This window comes from Malaclemys terrapin, chromosome 17, assembly GCF_027887155.1.
Source record: "Malaclemys terrapin pileata isolate rMalTer1 chromosome 17, rMalTer1.hap1, whole genome shotgun sequence".
NCBI lineage: Eukaryota > Metazoa > Chordata > Testudines > Emydidae > Malaclemys > Malaclemys terrapin.
The window spans coordinates 3,572,711-3,592,969 of NC_071521.1; the positions used below are offsets into that span (position 1 = coordinate 3,572,711).

Sequence of the window (20,259 nt, forward strand, 5' to 3'; positions counted from 1 at the left end):
AATTGGTTCCTTCCCACTGACAGTTCCTGTTTGGAATGCTGCCTCTCCAACATTACCACATTTTCCCAAGAGAGAGTGAAAACCAGCTGTGCTCCTGAGCTCATAAGTTGCTTAGTGAATTGCTATTCCAAGGCAGAATAATCTATTGCAATTTAAGAGTCTGCAGTAGTCCACCCGCAATTTATAGGTTATATAGTGTTCTTGTTAGCCATGTACATGATAATGGATATGTGTTTGGAAATATTTTTAAAGTAGGGCAGAGGACTGTAATGTCCTGACCCTTTAAATGTTTGGGCACTCTCCCCTCCCCAGTGCAAAGCCTCACTTTCATGTTAGTTTCAGTTTTTGCAGCTAGAACAAAAAAGCAATCACAGCAGACAGCTGTTTCTGTCAGCTCCCTCCGTGACTGTCTATCTCCTTTGCTGCTGCATCCAGAATGTAACACAAATAGCTTTTTTGTGCATAAAAATGATACAGGGAGCTTCCAGAACTAGATGAAGGTTTCATATGCCCCATTGGAAAGCTGGACATCTATCCCAATTGAGAGAGAGTTTCCTTTTTAGCCTTGAAGGGACATGAGATGTTGGACCTTAAACTTGTCACTGGTGAACCTCACACCAGTGTGTTTTTGGGGAGAGAAGGAGTAGCGAAATTCCCCATTTGGGAGGAAGAAGTAAAAATGTTATGGAATATTAAATGTTAGGGTGGCAGTACTGAGAGAGAAATCCCTAATGGAGGCAGGCAGAGGTTGTGCTGATGGAGATGGCTTACTGATCAGAGTACAGGAGAGGCATTCAAAGGTGCACAATCAGATTGATTCTATGACTTGGCTTTACAATCCATAACATCTATCTGTGTGCATCCATAGAGAACAAGTCACCTTGTTTTTCTGTGTGTATAGACATGCATATCATTTAATTTCTTTTGATTTTTTCCAAGGCGCTCATCCATTGCTCTGGGTGTTTTAAAATACACAATGTAAAAATTATAATTGGAATGAACTGCCTCTGACACTTACTAGATTTGCTGCTCACAATAATACTAAACTTGTATGTAAACAACTATCAGCCCATATCCTTAGTTCTACTCCCCTCCTCAGTCTCCCAAAAGGAAAACAGTTGAGCTTTACAGTGCGTCTGAAAGGTTTGCAAATTTGGGTAGTGATTAATGTATTTTATGGAGAGCGATGTAAAAACTTTAGAAATGGGCTTATATGTGAAAATCTCTCTAAATAAATACATCTGTCAATTGAAAGAAAATCACAAAGGTGCTGTTATGTCTTCCTTTAAACTATTCAGGAAGAAGGAGGATGATCCAGTAATTAGGGCACTAACATGGGAATCTGGAGACTTGGGTTCAGTTCTGTGCTCAACTAGACTTCATTCGTGACCTTGTACATGTCTCTTCACCTCTCTGTGCTCCAGTTCACCATCTGTAATGTAGGATAATAGCACTTCCCTACCTCACAGGATTACCACGAGGATAAACACATTAAAGCTGTGAAGTGCTCAGTTTATAGAGTTTAAGGCCAGAAGGGACCACCAGATCATCTAGTACAGGGGTAGGCAACCTATGGCATGTGTGCCGAAGGTGGCACGCGAGCTGATTTTCAGTGGCACTCACACTGCCCGGGTCCTGGCCACCGGTCTGGGGGGGCTCTGTACTTTAATTTAATTTTAAATGAAACTTCTTAAACATTTTAAAAACCTTATTTACTTTACATACAACAATAGTTTAGTTATATATTAAAGACTTATAGAAAGAGACCTTCTAAAATCGTTAAAATATATTACTGGCACGCGAAAACTCAAATTAGAGTGAATAAATGAAGACTCGGCACACCACTTCTGAAAGGTTGTCGACCCCTGATCTAGTATGACTTTTTGTGTATCACAGGCCACCAACACCGCCCAGCACCTGCATTCTAAACCCAACAACCAAAATTAGATAAAAGCTTTACCGCCCACGGGAAATTAGACTATTATGTACCACAGGCAGAGAATAGGAGGCACTGAGATGCACCAGTGCTCAAGGTTCCCACAAGGGAAATGATTAAGTGTGATATATCCAGATAAAGCTGGCAAGTGACCCGCACCCACATGCTACAGAGTGAGGCGAAAACCCCCAAAGATCACTTCCAATCTGACCTGGAGAAAAATTCCTTCCTGACCCCACCTACAGTGATCATAGTTAAACCCTGAGCGTGACAGTAAGAACCAGCCAGCCAAGCACCTGAGAGAGAGATCTAGGAGAACCTAAGATATACTACATTTGCAATTTTTTCAAATATTATGTAGTAAAAGATAAAATTAAACATTACCAACACACTGCACTGTGCAGCCACAGCAATTTAAATATGTAGTTAAATGTTATGAATGGCAGAGAATTCTCGAGTCTATATAAGGGACTTTGTAGGTAGCATTTCCAATAATTTGCTGAAAGACACACGCATCCTCTCAGGGTAACACAGAAAATACAAGAGAATTACATTAGATTTTCTGTGGAGGTGCCATTACTCCAAGGGCATTATGTTACCAGTACTGCCTCGTACATTGTACCAGTGATAACAGAGAAAGCGATCAGTCCTTTCTTGGTGAGAAATCTCCCTCAGTCACACAAATAATTTGAGATTAAAGGAGAAATCTAATCTTCTCCAAGTCACAGTTATTAAACAGTTATTGAGAAAAAAAACCTTGTTTCCAAAACTGAGAAGCTGGAAATGTACATTTTTGTATTAGTGGGAGACTGTTGTTGGGAAGTTAACTGCTAAAGCTAATGCTGAATTATATAATTATTTTAACTGCAGTTAATATAGGAGACTAATGGGCAGTCGAGCATGTGAGAGAAATGTGCTGCTCTCCCACATCGAGATCTTCTCTCCCTGCTCTACTCATATATAATCTGCAGCTCCATAGTATGGTTGTGTTTAAGGAAGATGCTCTTGGCTGTATGCATATGTTGTTTCTTTGCTTATACCATTGCTCTTACTACTTAACTTTATTACTGTCAGGTAGAGTCATCTCTGATTCCTACCCAAACCCTTACCCTTTGAAGGAATTACCCCCCCTCCCCCGCCCCCTTCCCAGTTATCTGAATACCAGTCAGGCAAATTTTGCCTTTCTAAAAGCAAAATACAGGGAGTGGAAAAAGCCTGTAGAAATTTCCTTTCCTTCCCTGCAGGTCTGCCCTGGTACACTGAAGCAAGACCGTGTCTCAAGACAACTGCTGTAGGCTAGAAGCCTGCTGCATTTATACCCAGATGAAAGGGGCAATGCAGAGTCTCATGGGGATTCTCCACTGGCTACATAAAGCTTGGTTAGAAAGCAAGGAGTCAGGCTGTGACAGCTTAGCAAACAGAGCACAGGTCCCCAAAGGCATTCTCTTGTATGCTTAATACTGTACCTTATAGAAAACCGTAGTCTAAACATCTAGACCTTTTATAGATGTATTGGTTTGGCAAAGTCATTCTATGTTGGCTGTAATTCTGTTTGCTAAAAAATCCCCTATTTGAAACAGCAATGTTTCTGATTTCTGGATATTTTTGTATCATTCTTCCACTCACTCCCCACCCCCTCCCCGCAAGATTCTTATATATCTCCCTAGTAGCCATGGGTGCCCGACACTCTTGTGTTGTTGCCAGCTTTGTAGTATGAAACATGAATGTGTTTCATCATCACCTAAATTGGAGATGCTAATTTTCAAACTGTAACATTGTTTAAATCCATAAAATACTGAACCAGAGCAGTTACACTGAGCTGTGAATATTACTTGACAGAGACAGGACAAAGTAGGAGTAGAAAGTGACAGGCCAGGATAATAACCATGTCCAATAAGAGAGATGAATGAGCAGTAAGGAAAAATAGGGAGTGAGCAAGTGTAATAGAAATGGCAGCATGCTTCCCCTCACCGGAACTGTGTGCAGAATGACCGTCAGTTCAGACATGTTAGCAATGTGTAAATATAAATATTTATCTCCACTTTTTTGTATACGGAAACTATTTACTAGCTGCTGACTGAGTTAAAATGGAATTTGGATCCAATGTCCTTGCGGGCAACTGAATAAAACCTATAGAGTTGGCATGTTTGGCTTAATGAAGCAATACAGGAAACTCTGTTGGCTCTGTAGCAAGATAAGGTTCAGCTGTGAACTCTGGCCTCCCAACAGGGGAAAACAGTGGCTCTTTGAAGAGGTATACAACTCGACTTTGGTTTCAAAACCTCAACACTGCCATCACTAGATAAGCATCAGTCAGTGCAAAAAGGTGCATGGAAACTATGCCGTCACAGCCAGCCTCAAACTCTGTACCAAAAGGACTCAAACTTGAACACCAGCTGATTTCTAAAGGACTACCTTGTAGCAAACAATTATTAAACAATTAAATGTCTCATTCTGAGGAGATTGGTTAGATTCTATTTATCAAGCATTGTGTGAAGTTGCAACCCAGTCAAAATTAGAAATTGAAATCTCTCTCGTTTACTACTTATACGCTATTGATAGAAATCTAGTTTAAAACAAAAATAAAACTTCTAAAATATTGTAATTTTGATTCTGTAAATGGCATTTTCAGCTAAGGATCCCTGCCTGATTAAGTCTAATTCAGTATGTATTCCTTGAAGTAGGTTTTCTTTTTCATATTGTTAGCTTAAAAAAAAACAAAAAACCTTAAACCCTTCTTTTGAAAAATATTTTGTGATGCTTGTATGGGTTTGTTTACCAAGTTCTTGTTAATCTCTGAGCAGGAGTCTTACTCTGAAAGGATTTCTTGTTACTATTATAATGGCTTTTAACTCTGCTGAGGTTTATTTAACTAAATGGGAAGAGAGAAACTTATCTGTCTAATCCTTCTTGAATGTTTACATTGTGATGCCAAACTAAACGTTATTTAAAGTGGTAATTCCCCCTCTGTGCAATAGTCAATATGTGGTTCCCAGAGTCACTTGAAACATATTAACATAAGCGATAGTACTGTCATATAACGTGAAAAGCTAAGTTGCTTATCAGTATATTTTGATAAGCTACTTAAATTTTACAGTAGCATTTGCTGGCTTCAAACAAATGTTAATGATGGAGTGCTGTTCACTTTATCTGTCACGTATATTGCTTCTCACTTCATTTATTACTACAAGCTGTACAGTTTGTAACCATAGGGGCCCTGATTTCTTTACAGTTGGCAGGATGTAGTCATATTGTGTAAAGGCTTTAAATCTTGTCCAACTATATCAAAAATATACTTTATTTGCTTCACAAGGCATCTGTGATTAACAGAGAAATCACTTTATGCTTCATACTCCTAGCTTGCCTGTTCACTATAGCTTAGGGGAAATTCCTTGCAGAGATTTAAAAAATAAATACACTCAAAGACCCTTGCCATGCAAGCATGGTATAAAATCCAAGCAGAGCTTCCTACAGCACAGACTAGTGTCTTAGCTGTCTGTCCTTGTTTATATGCAGTAGAAACGTCCCTAGAAGGCATAGCAGTACTAAATAGACATACAGTGTGAAAAAACAGATACATAATTTTCAGCATGTTCGCGCCTTTCAAACTTGACTCTTTTTACTGATTATTGTAAAGAACTGATATGATATAAATGAGACAAATTTGCATTCAGGGTAAGAAGTATACTTGGTCTAACTACAGCTTGAATAAATGGAATTTTATAGATGCTGGGTAAGAGAGTATACCCATCATTCTGGCGATTCATTTTAAAAAGAAATAATTTTTTAAAGAATATGCAAATAATTTTATGGTAATAAAAAAAAAAATAAGGGCAGGATCCAATTACAGAACAGCCACCTTTTTTACCCTTTTTAGGGCCCCAACAGCTGCACTGAAGGTCACTAATTAAGTATGCACTATGGGAAAACTTTGTATAATTAAAAAAGTGTCAACAATATGTGCACTTGTAAACAATTCCAGAATGTTACCAATGGCTGCATAGACAGTTATGACTTCTGTATGATCATCCCTTTATTGCATGTACAGTGAAATGAGTTTGGAAATGGTGGCCTTTGTTCTTATGAATTTTCAGCATTGACTTCTTGGATTCTTAGACCTACTTTCACCCATTGCCTTTTATGGTGGTGCCATGCTGTAGCCAGAAGCTCCAGGCCTGATTATTGGAAGCTCTGCAATCAACGGAAGGGGATCAGTGGCCAATACATGCTGCAGTGCCATGGCCCGCCCTCCTGGCCACACCCACTACAGGAGAGAGAACTCGCACACCTTCCTGCCAGCCATTTATCAAAGTGTCAGCTCAGATGGTGTGGCTTTTGTTAACGATGCATCAACTGTGTATAACAAAACTTGCCAATCTAGAATTACATGATGATATTTTCAAGTAACTTACAGTTGTGCTTTTTCTTTTTGTTTTTTAGTTATCTCCCATGGTTTGAAGTCTTTTATAAGCTGCTCAACATCTTGGCAGATTATACAGCAAAAGGACAGGTACTTTTCGGAGCTCTCTCATTTTCCAAACATTACACATACTAGATAGGGTGAAAATTAACCATATAGGCAATACTCTCATAAGAGAATACCCAGTTGAATTGTTAATCTGTACCATACAGTCCTATAGAATCGGCTTTATGATCTACTTGGCTACTCTCATGAAAAGGGCTTTGAGAAATGCAAACACATTTTAGGTTAAGTTTGGTATCCAAGAAAGAGTCATTGGAGAGAGCCAGGTACAGTTTAGTTAGGCAAGTACCATGAAAGTTCCTCCAGCATTCTGTTAATTAGTACCTTAATCATGGCCATAGCATCTCTGCAGTTCTGGTATTGGGCCTCCTGGAAGACAGACTAACTGTGCTTCTATGAGTGTTGGACAGATGTCTTCTCTAAACCTACTTACGTGGTGACCTGATACAGATTTGAAACCAGGTCTGCTGAGGCAAAAGACCTTTTTTCCTGTTGCTCATCCTATCTGTCTTACCAATGTTGAAGACATAGATTTTTACACTTAAAATTGGGGTGGTGGTGTGGAATTCAAGCATGCTTTTTGATATTTCATTCAAAATATGAACTGAAAATATTAAGGGTCAGTTCTAGGACTATAAATGAAAGTTGGTGGTACATGGAGATTATGCATACTGTGGAAAACTTTAGACGTTGTATGTATCATGTATGTTTCAGATACGATAGGCTACTGCAGTACTGTTATAATCTGACTGATTGCTATATGTTACTGCCTTGATTCTCTTACCATTTCTCCAATAATAGTCGTATTTTGCATTTTATCACACTTGTACAAATTAGAAGAAGAAGGTGCACTTGCCTTTTTATAATGATGTCTTCAGCTGAAAGCAAATAGTTTCTGTTATGAAATAGTTGCTATGGAAGCTGGCCCTCCCTGGGATGAGATCATAGTCATGCATAGGATGGTGCCCTGATAGATTTCTTGAAAGATTTAAAAACATAGAAACCTACATGTGGGAAGATGTATTTTGTTTTTAAAAGCAGCATTTTATATTGCCAGGATATTTGCGTAGAAAATGGTGTCATTTCCTTTGTCTGCAGTATAAATCCTTTTGGCATCTGTTCCTTACATTTGCAAGTGATCTAGCCTCAGAGCACCCATATACTTACATCTCAGTGCCTGGCATGAGATGACAATTTATTGCTTAGTGTTCCTTTATTAAGCAGGTACCTTTTTATTTCAGGACAGTCAGAGGAATGAACTCCTAGAAACACTTCATAAACTTCCCATTCCTGACCCAGGAACACCTGTTAATCTCAGTGTGGTAAGTGAGGGAAAACAGCAGCAAACTAAGGAGACACATTTTCATTATGTATCATTGTAAGAGAAAAACATCAAAACAGCGCTTTCTTCTTTTTGAGTCTTGTAGCAGATTATATTGTTTTCCCTCAAGGTCAGGGAGCTGTGCACACCCCCTTTCCAGTCAAAGCCCTAAAGAGCCTCTTCATTTCCTTAGTGTTAACCCTGAAAAGAGTCCCCATCCTTTGATCTGCAGAGGATTGGGTGGGATTCTGTATGGACACTTGTGAGCATTGCTCCTAATCAGCTAGAGGGGTCACTGCTGAGCAACACAACACTCCTCTTCTTGGGGTTCATGATCCTACCTCTGCAGCACTCCCAGCCCTTGCTGGCCTGCATTAGGAACAAGACTGGAAAGCATACTCAAAGTCCCCTGCCTGGCAGAGCAACACTCTGAGCACTAACACTTTGGTGCATGTAATTTCCATGTGTGTGTCGTTCTCCCCCCCCCACCCCCCAACCAATAGTTATTCTTTCTCACACTTGCATTGAGGTTGTTCTATTCTGTGCCAGTCTTAGTGAAAAACTAGTGGAAGAACTTATGTTTGGATGGGTTGGTGGGGCTTTAAGGGAAAGATTTCTCTTTGTTTTCTTCCAGTTGATGTTTGCGGATCAACCTTGTGTTCTGGGCAGCAATTCCTAAATCTGAAAAAGCCAGTGAAAAATACTCAACAACACATGTTGCTTTGTGTGCTGCTCGGGCTTTTAGAATTCACATTTATAGCTGCTGGTGTGCAGCTACAGCTCTGCTTATCTGCCTGCCTCTTTCATTTCCCTTTCCCCCTCCTTTTAAAACTAACTGCTGGCTACAAACAGCTTACTCTCATCACTTCACCCTGTAATGTCAGTCGACAGGTAGCAGTTGTTTGGCCTAGCTAGGTCACCAGCTGGCAGTGGAGATGACCCAGTCCTATCAAGGAAAGCTATTGTATGAACAGCATGTCTGCCTGACCTAGAGGACAAGCTGTCTCAGAGATAGGATGATCTGTTGGGATATTTCAGTTGTTTCATACCAGTGGTTTCAAGGAATGCTGTTGGTCTCCCCTTGCCTCAAACATTTCATGAGCATTGGAGCAGGAAAGAATATCAAAGGACAGCCTAGGGACTACTTTTGTTTTGGGCTATTTAAGCATTTTAGTTTAGCTGTTTACAAGTTGATGGATCTGGAAAAGCTTGTGGAGTTTTTTTTCCTATTCATTGTGTAGCCTCAAAATTCCATTTCCTCTTTGTTCCTTTTCAATTCAAATTAAAGTAGTGACACATTGGGAAGCTAAAGTCTGCATTGCATACCTGTTTTATCTGTAGTCAGTGTAGCTGTTTTAACTGCTAGATACTTCAGCCCATAAATTGTTCATGAAGTATAGAATGTATGATAAACACTATATACAATAGAAGTGTGTGACTTGTGGAAATATTACAAGAGCACAACAGTCCCCAAAAAACTTTAACACAAAATAAAGTGCCAGTCTTATAAGAAATTATAACATTCAAAATAATATAAAATATACACAATATTAATTTACAAACAAAAATACTGAGTCTCTCTACCCCCACTCACCTCCCAAAATAAGAACTGCAGAAACGTCTTGCATTATCAAAATAGTTAATAATAAAACAAAAATAGTTTCCTGGGACGTAAAGCAAGTAAATCGCTCCATTAAGCAATTCACAAATTGCAGTGGTGTGAAGCATCAGGAAACTAGGAAACCAACATAAAAACTAGACAGTTTTTCAAATAGCTACAAATAAAAAGGTGTACGCAAAATAGCTTTCCAGTTAAATTACTCAAACAGCATTATCTTCTGTAACACGCCAAGGATTAAGTAAACTAACCATAAAACAGGATAGCAAATTGTGAGTTTTGGTATTTGAAAGCCATGAATGAAAAATACATGGGCCTTGATCCTGCAAAGACTTATACATGTACTTAACTTTGCACATCATGAGTAATCCAGTTGAAGTTAAAGTATGCACACAGCTTAGCAGTACTGGGGCCTTGAACATTAATGTAGAACCCTTCCAGAGGGAATCCATCTGATTCCTCTAGCCAGTGCCTTTCTCCTAGAACCTGAAACCCTGCTATCATGTGTGTTAATTATTCTAAATCCAGGCACACTACACAAATAGAACCACAGTTGTCAAAGTTGATAAATATCCTATAGTCCTATAAATATGATAAACATGGAAATCCTCTTCTAATGAATCAGTGTACTAGATACATTCAAAAAATAGTTTATTTTTCATTCATTTCTTGCACTTGAAGTATTCTTCGATTACATCTTTGGCCTGAGATTCCTTGCCATAGTCCCAGTTTCTTGTTGTCATCAACTTTTATCAAGTTGATCTGGTGTTCTGCACAAAGGGCTTCAACCAACTTTACGTACATGGGTTCGTCGCAGTTTGAAGCAAGAACACAAAGGTGGGCTTGGCGTTTGTCCAAGGCTTTGGCAGCTTCACGAATACCACGAGCTAAGCCATCGTGGATGAGTGCGGTCTTCAGCACTTCTTGCAGAGCGGTGTTAACATCCATTACACCTCCAGCAGCAATGCCTTCCTCGGCCATGGTCGGTGGGGGTCGCTCCCGCCCGGGATTTGCCCGCAGCCTCTACGAGTCACCAGCGAAAGATAAATAGTGTTAGGAGTATGCCAACCATAAAGAAACCCACATGTATTTGGAAACCTTTATCAGATTAAATCTAAGACCGATCTAGGCACCAGCAGAAGCATAACTACTTTATGAAGGTGTGCTTGGAAAAAAATTATTATTTCAGAATGTTTTTTTAACTTGTAAACTCTGCATTGAATATCATACTCATTGGTGACATAGCCTTCAGTATATGGCAACATTAGCATTTGATGTAACATACAAACCTCCCCCTTACTTTTTGTACTTATTCCAGCCTCCTCTTACTTCTGTGGGTTGATTTCAAACATTTTGGAAATAGACAATGGATTCCCATTTGTTGCCATCCTCCGAACAGTAGTGGAACCATTTATTGCACCTGAAAGAGATAATTTGTTCAGCTTTGTTTCTCCGTGCTGCACAATCATTTAATCACTGAATGCATTTTAAAAAAACATTTTAAAAGTCCCATTGATGTTTGTTTGCAGTGGCCAAGTTCTGTAGTTAGATAATACTGTTAATTAATTTTATTGCTCATAGTCTGTACAATCAGTTATTGTGTCAGTCATATACAATCATTGAAACTTGATGCATCTTTACAGTGAGGGCTTTTCTGTATTGTATGTTTACAAATGTGGGAATGGCGTTGTATGTTTATAATGGGTTCTTCTCCCATATAGTAATCTTTTTAGCACTGCAACTCTCTAGCTCTGTATTTATTTTGGGCTAGTTTTTGATATAACCGATGAATGGATGTTTATCTGCTCATTATGCATGTCTTAACTATGACCAGCTGGACTTGAAGCAACAGCATCTGCTATGGACGAAATTTGCCATATGCAAACTTGGTAGTTTGCCTGTCTGGTGTGGTAGATCAGGGCATCTAAAGGGGGTACTTGGCAGGTTGAAGCATTTTTGGTGCAGATTTTTGACACCATCTACTGTGAACATTCCAAACCATATAGCAATGCAAATGTGCATTGCGCAAGACTGCTCCATGTTACTATTAGCCATGGGATTCAAGAGACAATAAGCAAGAGAATAGTTAATAAATGATATATCTTAAATTCTGTTTGCTTTCTTAAATGGTGGTACTTTTTTAATTTCACAGTATGTATTTCCCTAGAGGAACTCTCATTTATTCTGCCAGGTGATATAATTTTGCAGCGCTTCAATCATTCTCTAGCAGTCATCAGGAACACTCTTAAGGTACCACTGGAGAATCCTATAATATATAAAAGGAGATATGTCAAGAAGATCAAGAGCAACCATTGTTATTGCATCAGAGCTCTTTGTATTTCATGCAGCGATTGGGGAGGGTAATTATGAGAGTTCCCTAGTTTAAGACAAAGGATAAAATTACCAGCCAGTTTCATTCTCTGAAAGTAGGAGCCCTTTTTAGATACAGCTCCATTTCTTTTGTTGCCTAAACAGTGAAACACATTAATATTGTACTACCTTAGGCCAAAAAGGAGCTGGCTGTTGAAGGTTCTGTACTCAGACATGGATCTTGCAGTGGGCTGAGGAAAGATGGTCTGAATTACAGAAAGCTTTGGAGTTCTTCTGACATAGGTCATAAATAGTGTGAGGCTATGTGTATTAATTCATCTGAAGTACAAGAATTACATGTAATTTATCCTTTTAAAGATATTTGATACTTTGTGACTCAACATTTGTTATAGTATTTTTTTTAACCTTGAGAGAAAAATCTAAATTTTGAAAACAATGGCAAAATGATCTCATTGGTAGTTGATAGAAAAAGTTGTTATATCAGTTTCCTTTTGCAATTACGGGCTAAACACATTACTGATTCCAAGCAATATTTTGTATTTCTTTTAACTATGCAAAAATAATTTTTTGTTTTTTCCTTTCCAGCATTCTTACTTTAGTGTGCCTGACATCACAGAGCTTCCCAGTATCCCTGAAAATGTGAGTAGCATAGAGGATTATACATTTTACAGTTTGTTTTCCTTTTAATTTCAAGAACAGCAAGACAAAAAAACTATCCTCACTTAGAGCTAGTAGTTCCCGTTACATGATATTTTGTGAACTCGTACTAGATATTGAAACTCTTCCACTGTTTATCTTCTCAAACGTTAAATATTACTGTACCAAATTGTGTTACAGGATGTCTGCTGCTAAATTGCTTCAGCAGGATTAACCAGTGACACAATAAATTAGCTTTTTCCATAATTACTGTAAATTAACCCCATAAAGCTTCTCTCCAGTATTCTCTCTAGAGCAAATGATTTACAGTGTCAGATGATCAGATTAAATTGTCTATTTAATTAAGAAAAAATATCAAGTGAATGGGAAGTTGTGACAGAATAATGGTCTCTTGATGTAAATGCCAAATCAAGATGTTTCTTTTCAGAGATGCAGACGTTAATAATGAGTGTTCCATAAAAAATAAGGATATTTAAAAATAAAATAGCTCATCAGGAAAATGGCTTATTCTGCAATAGGTGTCTTAGTGACTGTTTCTAGCCCTACCACTATTGATAAAGCTTGCTGCTTTCTGATTAGTTTGCAAGGCAAACTTAGTTTGAATGAATGAAAATATCTTTGATAAAAAGTTATTATTTAAGAGAAACACTTAACAGTTTCAGCCCACCCAAAACTGACTGACTAAAAACAATATTTTTGCTAATGACTGTGGATTAAGGAGGCTCAGCCATCTTAGTGGCATTTGCCAATGTCAGATACTATAATAATCTATTTAAGACTTAATTGTTATTGGGTACAGATCTGTATTTTTCAAAGTGACGCCATGGCAGACCATTTTGGGGCAGAGGAGGTATTAGTGTGTGGAGCTGTGCATATGCATGCATGAGTGAGGCAGATGAGAAGTTTTATCTATTTCACTTTTACCTAAACAGGCAAAATAGAAAGGGATGTTGTTAAAAACTTCTAAAGATCTTTATTTTTTAAGAACATTTACAATTTCACCATGAGCCAATAATAAAATAGCCCTGGCTTTTGTCACTTCCAACCCACTTGCCCCCAAATTAAAGTTTTGTGCTCCCTCTGCTGGTTTCCCAACTACAGTTAATATACCCGGTTTCCATAGTTGTGCTGCTGCCATCAATGATGCTTCAGACTCAGTAAGCAAAAAAGAAGTATAACTTCAGTAACTGACTGACTGTGCATTTCTGTGGGTTAGAGTTTCTGTTTTAAAATGAACCTTTTCAGAAAGATTGAAAAATACACTGTATTGACAGTTTCAGAGTAGCAGCCGTGTTAGTCTGTATCCGCAAAAAGAACAGGACTCATTTGTTAGTCTTTAAGGTGCCACAAGTACTCCTGTTCTTTTTCCTGTATTGAAGCTGTTCTTAATGTTTTCTGAAGTTTTTTTTTTTATAATGCTATTTACTGTTTTGAGTCAAGAATGTTAATGATGAATTTAAATATCTCTAGTTGAAAATCATAACGTTTAAAATGCCAAAATTGCTAGGGCTTCAGAAGGGGGAAGGTGCAGTTGTGTTATATAAAATCTCCTTGGACTTTTCAAGATATCACCTTTGGTATTTTCTCCCACCTTTTTTATCCTGCCCCACCCGTGTGTTCTTAGTGCCTTCACAATTTGGTGTCTGAATTTTGGCTAAGCGCTGGGGCAACGAATTCCAGTTTTCTGGACTTCTCTGCAGCTTAGTGGCTACATTGGCAGGAGGCTTTAAGGGTAGCGTTCTCTTTTGTGAAGACAGCATGCTTCCTCTCTGCCATATCTACACAGTGGTAGGCAACAGATCAAGAGTTTGGTCTATCTAGTATCCAGATGCAGATTATTAAAGATGATGGCCCTGTAGACAAATTGGGATGGAGGAGCATGGTAGGGACCTGTTAAGCAGACCATGGGACTGTCTTAAATGATCACATAAGGGACAATAAAGATCAGCTGTGTACCACGTAGCTTTCTAATGAAGGTTGAGCAGAACTTTACTCTGTTTCTGGGTTTTTTGGAGTGCTTTCTTCAGAGATACACGTCAGCCCAATGAGTACAGTGCCTTGTACAGGTTTCACCATACCTCAGATATGTCATCAGGGGAGAGCTCTGCAAGTATCAAACACAGAGAGGACCTAGCTGACATTTAATGGCCTTGACTGCTCTTTAGACCTCCTCATTGTGGGCCTTTTCCAAATCTGCCTGCCTGACATCTCAAAGTCCTGCTGCTAGATAAAGGACAAAACCTTCTGAGGTCAAATGCTGCACCAAAAATAAAATAAAATAAAATAAAATCCATTTGTGTTATAAAAATAAAGAATCCAGCCAGACCTTCTAATTATTTTAGTGTGTTGCTTGGTGAGTTTGTGCAGCAGATGTTTGTCCCTTGTTTTTCCCATTGGAAATATACATAGTTACTGGCTTTTCTGTAGGTTTTTACATTGCCATTAAATTTAATACACATCGTTTTTTTTTTGTTTGTTTTTGTTTTTTATGGCATTGGTTTTCACGGAACTTTGATACATTAGAAGTAATACAGGACTCATGTCCTGAAGCTAAATCAGCAGTCAGTCTGGTTTGAATGTCTATGGTATCTTTTCCCAAGTGGTGGTGGTGGTGATAACGTTTTATTGCTAATTTGTCTTCTTTCATCTGATGAGCTCAAAGATTTTACAATGAGGCCACCCAAGGAGGTTGGGAAGTATTATTCCTATTTTACAGATGGGTATGTTGAGTCACAAAGAGATTGAGTTGCGAGAGATCAAATAATGAATTACCAGCAGAGATTAAAATAGGATACAGGATATATCACAGAGTACTGATTTCAGAATGTATAGTTTTATTTACCCTCAGTTTGTTACATCTGCAAATGATGTTGGCTTGAGTCCTAAGGCATAAGCCAACTTCCCAAAACATCTGTATAGGAGACGTGATGAATGCTTATGTACCAAGACTGTTATAAAAGAAAAGGCCTTGGACCAGAAGGACTTGGAAACACTTTGAAATCTTAATGTTCAGTCTGCAGGAGAGGGGATTGCCTTGTAATGCTAAAAAGCATCCCCTTTGGATCATTGAGTGGTGTTGATGGGCCTCAAAGAGAATAATATGGTCTCAGCAATGTGGGTATCAATGTGGGTGATGGGGGTTTTAATGGAGGGATCCTCAGCGTTCTGATCGGGAATGCAGAGGACACACATGGGAATAAAATGGAAACAATAACTGATGTAATAAAGTTAGTCCAATAAATTTTTATGCAAATTCATCAATCTAGGTCTCGGTATAAGAAAAGAATAAAAACAAATGTTGAAAATGAAACCCTTCGGTCTAAGGTTCGTTGTTAAAGTCAATTTTCAGCTACTTCTCAGGTTTCTACTTAATAAAAGCAGTGCTTTTCTTTGCTAATGAATATCATTGTGTAATTGCTCACTAGGGTTTTATCTGTCTGTCAAGGTAACTTTCAGGTAGGATTGTGGTTTATATAGACAATAATATAAAGGCATTAAATGAACATAAATCTTTATAGATTTTAAACAATTGACCTGCATTTTTAATAATGCCACATATCATGGCAGTAATTACATTTTTAAGCCTCTATTAACAAATGTTTAGTAGTGCTAGATTTTGAAGTTGTGTGTAATGATTAATGGAGAATCACATAGAGCTCCATTTGGAACATTAACAAACATGTCGTAATTATCTGGCTTTGTGTCAGACCAGAATGGTTAATGATCCACAAAAGCATTTAGTATGGACAGTTACATATAACAACTGAGATTTCCCTATTTCAAAAGATTTCTTAGGTTATATGAAAGATTTATGAATGCATTGTGACTTTCAGAAATAAACAAATTGGGTTCATTGCAGGAAATACATTACCAAGTAGTGTTAGACACACAGTATCCATTGTATTTCAGATTTGTCAGGTAATTTAGCTGTTTCAGAGATGATGGAAGTTTCTGTCTGATGGTACTGTGATATATATTCTTTCCATTTTACATCACAACCTCAAACTGCATGACATCTCACTTATTAAAATGTATGTATCTGATTTAAGTTCTTGAGTTCCATGACTTTTTTCAAACTGGTAATTTTATATTCCTGTATTTAGACCATTTGTAATAGAATACTCACCTCTTTCTTTTGTCCTGCCCTCCAAAAGCTACATCCTGGCATTATAAAATATATTATGGATTACATAATATGATAAGCAATTGATAGATCTTTGAACAACAACTTTTAAATGTGTGAAATTTGGAATAAAATGTGTTTCTAAATAAAGCTGGCCTATTCCAAAAGGGAAATTTACAAAAGACTATTAAATGAAGTTTATACCTAGAGATGAGTGACTAGCTATGATAGTTTGAGAGAATTTGTTTTTCAGTGATGCATATACATTTTTAATGGCAGTCTAGCATACATAGAAGTTATGGCGCACTTACTATTAAAAGTGAGGTTTTCTACCCACAAAAGTTTATGCCCAAATAAATCTGTTAGTCTTTAAGGTGCCACCGGACTCCTTGTTGTTTTTGTGGTTACTATTACATTTGTGACCCCAATTGTTGTTCCATTGCACAGAATGGGTACACTCAATTGTAATCCCATTGAGAAGTTCTCTTTGGGATAATGCTGAAGGAGGAGGAAGCAGGAGTGAAATCATTTGGCCTGAATAAAATCAACAAAAAGTGCACATACCTACTAACAATAAAAAAAAAAAAGAGTAATTGTTGAATGACTCTACTAACATCCATGGAAGTTGCATGCTCCTTGAGGGAAGAACAGGCCCCCATATATTTGTAACATCTTGATTCATACCACTTAGAAAAAATTGTGTCGTCACGCGCTATGTTTTGGCATCACAGAGAGATGGGTGTGTGGGGAAAGCAGAACTTTAAAGGAGACAGCTTCTGTTTAGACACAAATATCTTGCTAATCAGCACAGATGGGACGAGAAATACAGAAAAAGTACATGACAGTTTAATGGGGTTTTGGCAAAATGTGTTGTTTTTTAAAAATATACCTGTATGTGGCCATAGGTTTTCCATAACAAGGGGTCTAATGAGATCTGAATGATGTCTTTATACCTTTTTGTTCCTTACTAACAAAAGTGAGTTTATTTTTGAATATTTTATTTTTAAAAAATCCACCACAAAAATCTTCCAAAAATCAGGCGTAATTTTTGTCTCTAGCTCTTTCTTTGTATTTGGATGGCAAGCTGTGGAACATATTTTTGCACAGTATGAAGCTTCTTGGCAGACTCCTTAGGCCAAGTATTGGTGGTTTTAAAGTTATCTTTGGATCTGTCAAAAGTGCTAATGGGCTTTCTGAGCTTCTTTAAGCTTCTACATCCTATTTGCTTTCTGCTTTTTGTGTTCTGCTTTATTCTATGATGATTAAGATCACACTTGAATAAATGATTTGTCTTAATTTTGCTTTATCACATGTGCTTTTTGTATAAATATGCATACTTACCTTGCAGCAACCTATAATACATCCACAAGCAATTTATTTTGAGTCAAATCCATTAATTTGGTCTTTTCTGATATGCCCTGAATCAGATGAAGCTTCCTATTCTAAAACTTCTTTTAAATGCAGTTTGCATTGAGTTTAAACCTTCTCTGCAAATTAAGAGCCTGTTTCTGCCAGCCTTGCTCAGACTGAGAAGCACCTTAATCCATGAGTTAGTACTCCGTTGATTTCAGTTGGGATGGCTTGCAGAGTAAGGTGCGAGTAAGGGTGAGTAATATTTTACTCACTGTCATTCATGAGCCATTTCACTACTCTAGTAAAACAGTAGCAAGTGTTTCTCCCCACTGCAGTGTGTGGAGGGAACACTGGCAGAGCTGCCCAGAAGGGAATGCCTGCTGTAAGGGAACATGGCCCTCTAGGATGGGGAGGAGAGGGAGTTGGGTAAATAGCTGCATGATATAGCTTGTTTCTTTCTCAGAGTTGCATAAGTTACAATTATTTTGCATTGAGAAGAGCTGTGCTGGTGTTTCTGCAGGAAGCATTCACAGGGATTCAGCTCTGTATCTGCCTGGATCTAGCCTTGGCTGCCAGTATCAGTAGCCCCGCCCCTAGCTGATCTGTTATTCTTTGAGTAGTGTCCTTAGTAAGGCATTTGATACGGTCTCGCATGATATTCTTATCGATAAACTAGGCAAATACAAATTAGATGGGGCTACTATAAGGTGGGTGCATAACTGGCTGGATAATCGTACTCAGAGAGTTGTTATTAATGGTTCCCAATCCTGCTGGAAAGGCGTAACGAGTGGGGTACCGCAGGGGTCTGTTTTGGGACCGGCTCTGTTCAATATCTTCATCAACGACTTAGATATTGGCATAGAAAGTACGCTTATTAAGTTTGCGGATGATACCAAACTGGGAGGGATTGCAACTACTTTGGAGGACAGGGTCATAATTCAAAATGATCTGGACAAATTGGAGAAATGGTCTGAGTTAAACAGGATGAAGTTTAACAAAGACAAATGCAAAGTGCTCCACTTAGGAAGGAAAAATCAATTTCACACATACAGAATGGGAAAAGACTGTCTAGGAAGGAGTACGGCAGAAAGGGATCTAGGGGTTATAGTGGACCACAAGCTAAATATGAGTCAACAGTGTGATGCTGTTGCAAAAAAAGCAAACATGATTCTGGGATGCATTAACAGGTGTGTTGTGAGCAAGACACGAGAAGTCATTCTTCCGCTCTACTCTGCTCTGGTTAGGCCTCAGCTGGAGTATTGTGTCCAGTTCTGGGCGCCGCATTTTAAAAAAGATGTGGAGAAACTGGAAAGGGTCCAAAGAAGAGCAACAAGAATGATTAAAGGTCTTGAGAACATGACCTATGAAGGAAGGCTGAAAGAATTGGGTTTGTTTAGTTTGGAAAAGAGAAGACTGAGAGGGGACATGATAGCAGTTTTCAGGTATATAAAAGGGTGTCATAAGGAGGAGGGAGAGAACTTGTTCACCTTAGCCTCTAAGGATAGAACCAGAAACAATGGGTTTAAACTGCAGCAAGGGAGGTCTAGATTGGACATTAGGAAAAAGTTCCTAACTGTCAGGGTGGTTAAACACTGGAACAAATTGCCTAGGGAGGTTGTGGAATCTCCGTCTCTGGAGATATTTAAGGGTAGGTTAGATAAATGTCTACTAGGGATGGTCTAGGCAGTATTTGGTCCTGCCATGCGGGCAGGGGACTGGACTCGATGACCTCTCGAGGTCCCTTCCAGTCCTAGAATCTATGAATCTATGAATCTATGGTGCTCCACTTCAGGTGCACTTGTGACCTATGTGCCTTTGATCAAAAAATGGTGGTGGTAGTGCCCAGAAATGCACCCTACACATCCTCATGTCCCACACTGAGGATATATGGGGCTGTGCAGGCGAATGGCCCTCAGTTTCTTCTCAACCACCTCAGCCTGAGACGGAGCGCTAGTGTGCCTGCTTCGCTACACAAAGGTTGTTCCTTAGTCTAACTTTTTTTCCTTTTCCTTATACTTAAATTAATTCTATACTTAGTTTTGATTGTAGCAAGGGTTTGTTTTTGTAATCCCTTCCCTCCTAGTGGTGCTCTTTTCTTTCGTGATCCCCATTGTCCCAGGGTAGGCAAGGATCTCCGGGTTTCAAACGTTGCCTCACTTGCCAGGAAGCTATCCCGGCCAGTGAGGGGCATTCCTGGTGTATCTGCTGCTTGGGAGAAACACACATTCCTCAAAAGTGTTCTGTCTGTTCAACATTCAAAAGCAGAACTAGGAGATAATACTTAGACTCTTAATGATAGAGCATTCTCTCTATCTGGCCTCAGATTGAGGCCAGGAGATGCTGGCTGAACATTGGCCTTTGAGTGAGCATAATGTCCTGTTGACATCTGCATGTTCTCCCAGATCTGCTCAGGAGAGAACCTTGGAGAACTCATTCT

General features: G+C 38.6%; 1 protein-coding gene and 1 pseudogene across 8 annotated transcripts in view; one reads left to right on the top strand and one right to left on the bottom strand.

Moving 5' to 3' along the window:
- The window catches only part of DENND1A (DENN domain containing 1A), a 355,075-nt gene that overhangs the window by 157,139 nt on the left and 177,677 nt on the right, over positions 1-20,259 (top strand). For 7 of the 8 annotated variants that reach the window (XM_054007237.1, XM_054007241.1, XM_054007239.1 and 4 more), the window contains exons 6-8: positions 6,377-6,446; positions 7,661-7,741; positions 12,275-12,328. In XM_054007237.1, the coding sequence (XP_053863212.1) occupies positions 6,377-6,446; positions 7,661-7,741; positions 12,275-12,328 (205 nt within the window). Of the gene's footprint in view, positions 1-6,376; positions 6,447-7,660; positions 7,742-12,274; positions 12,329-20,259 lie in introns of those variants that run through there. The other variant, XM_054007244.1, reaches the window with a different exon arrangement.
- Positions 10,021-10,400, bottom strand: LOC128825123 (40S ribosomal protein S12-like; annotated as a pseudogene).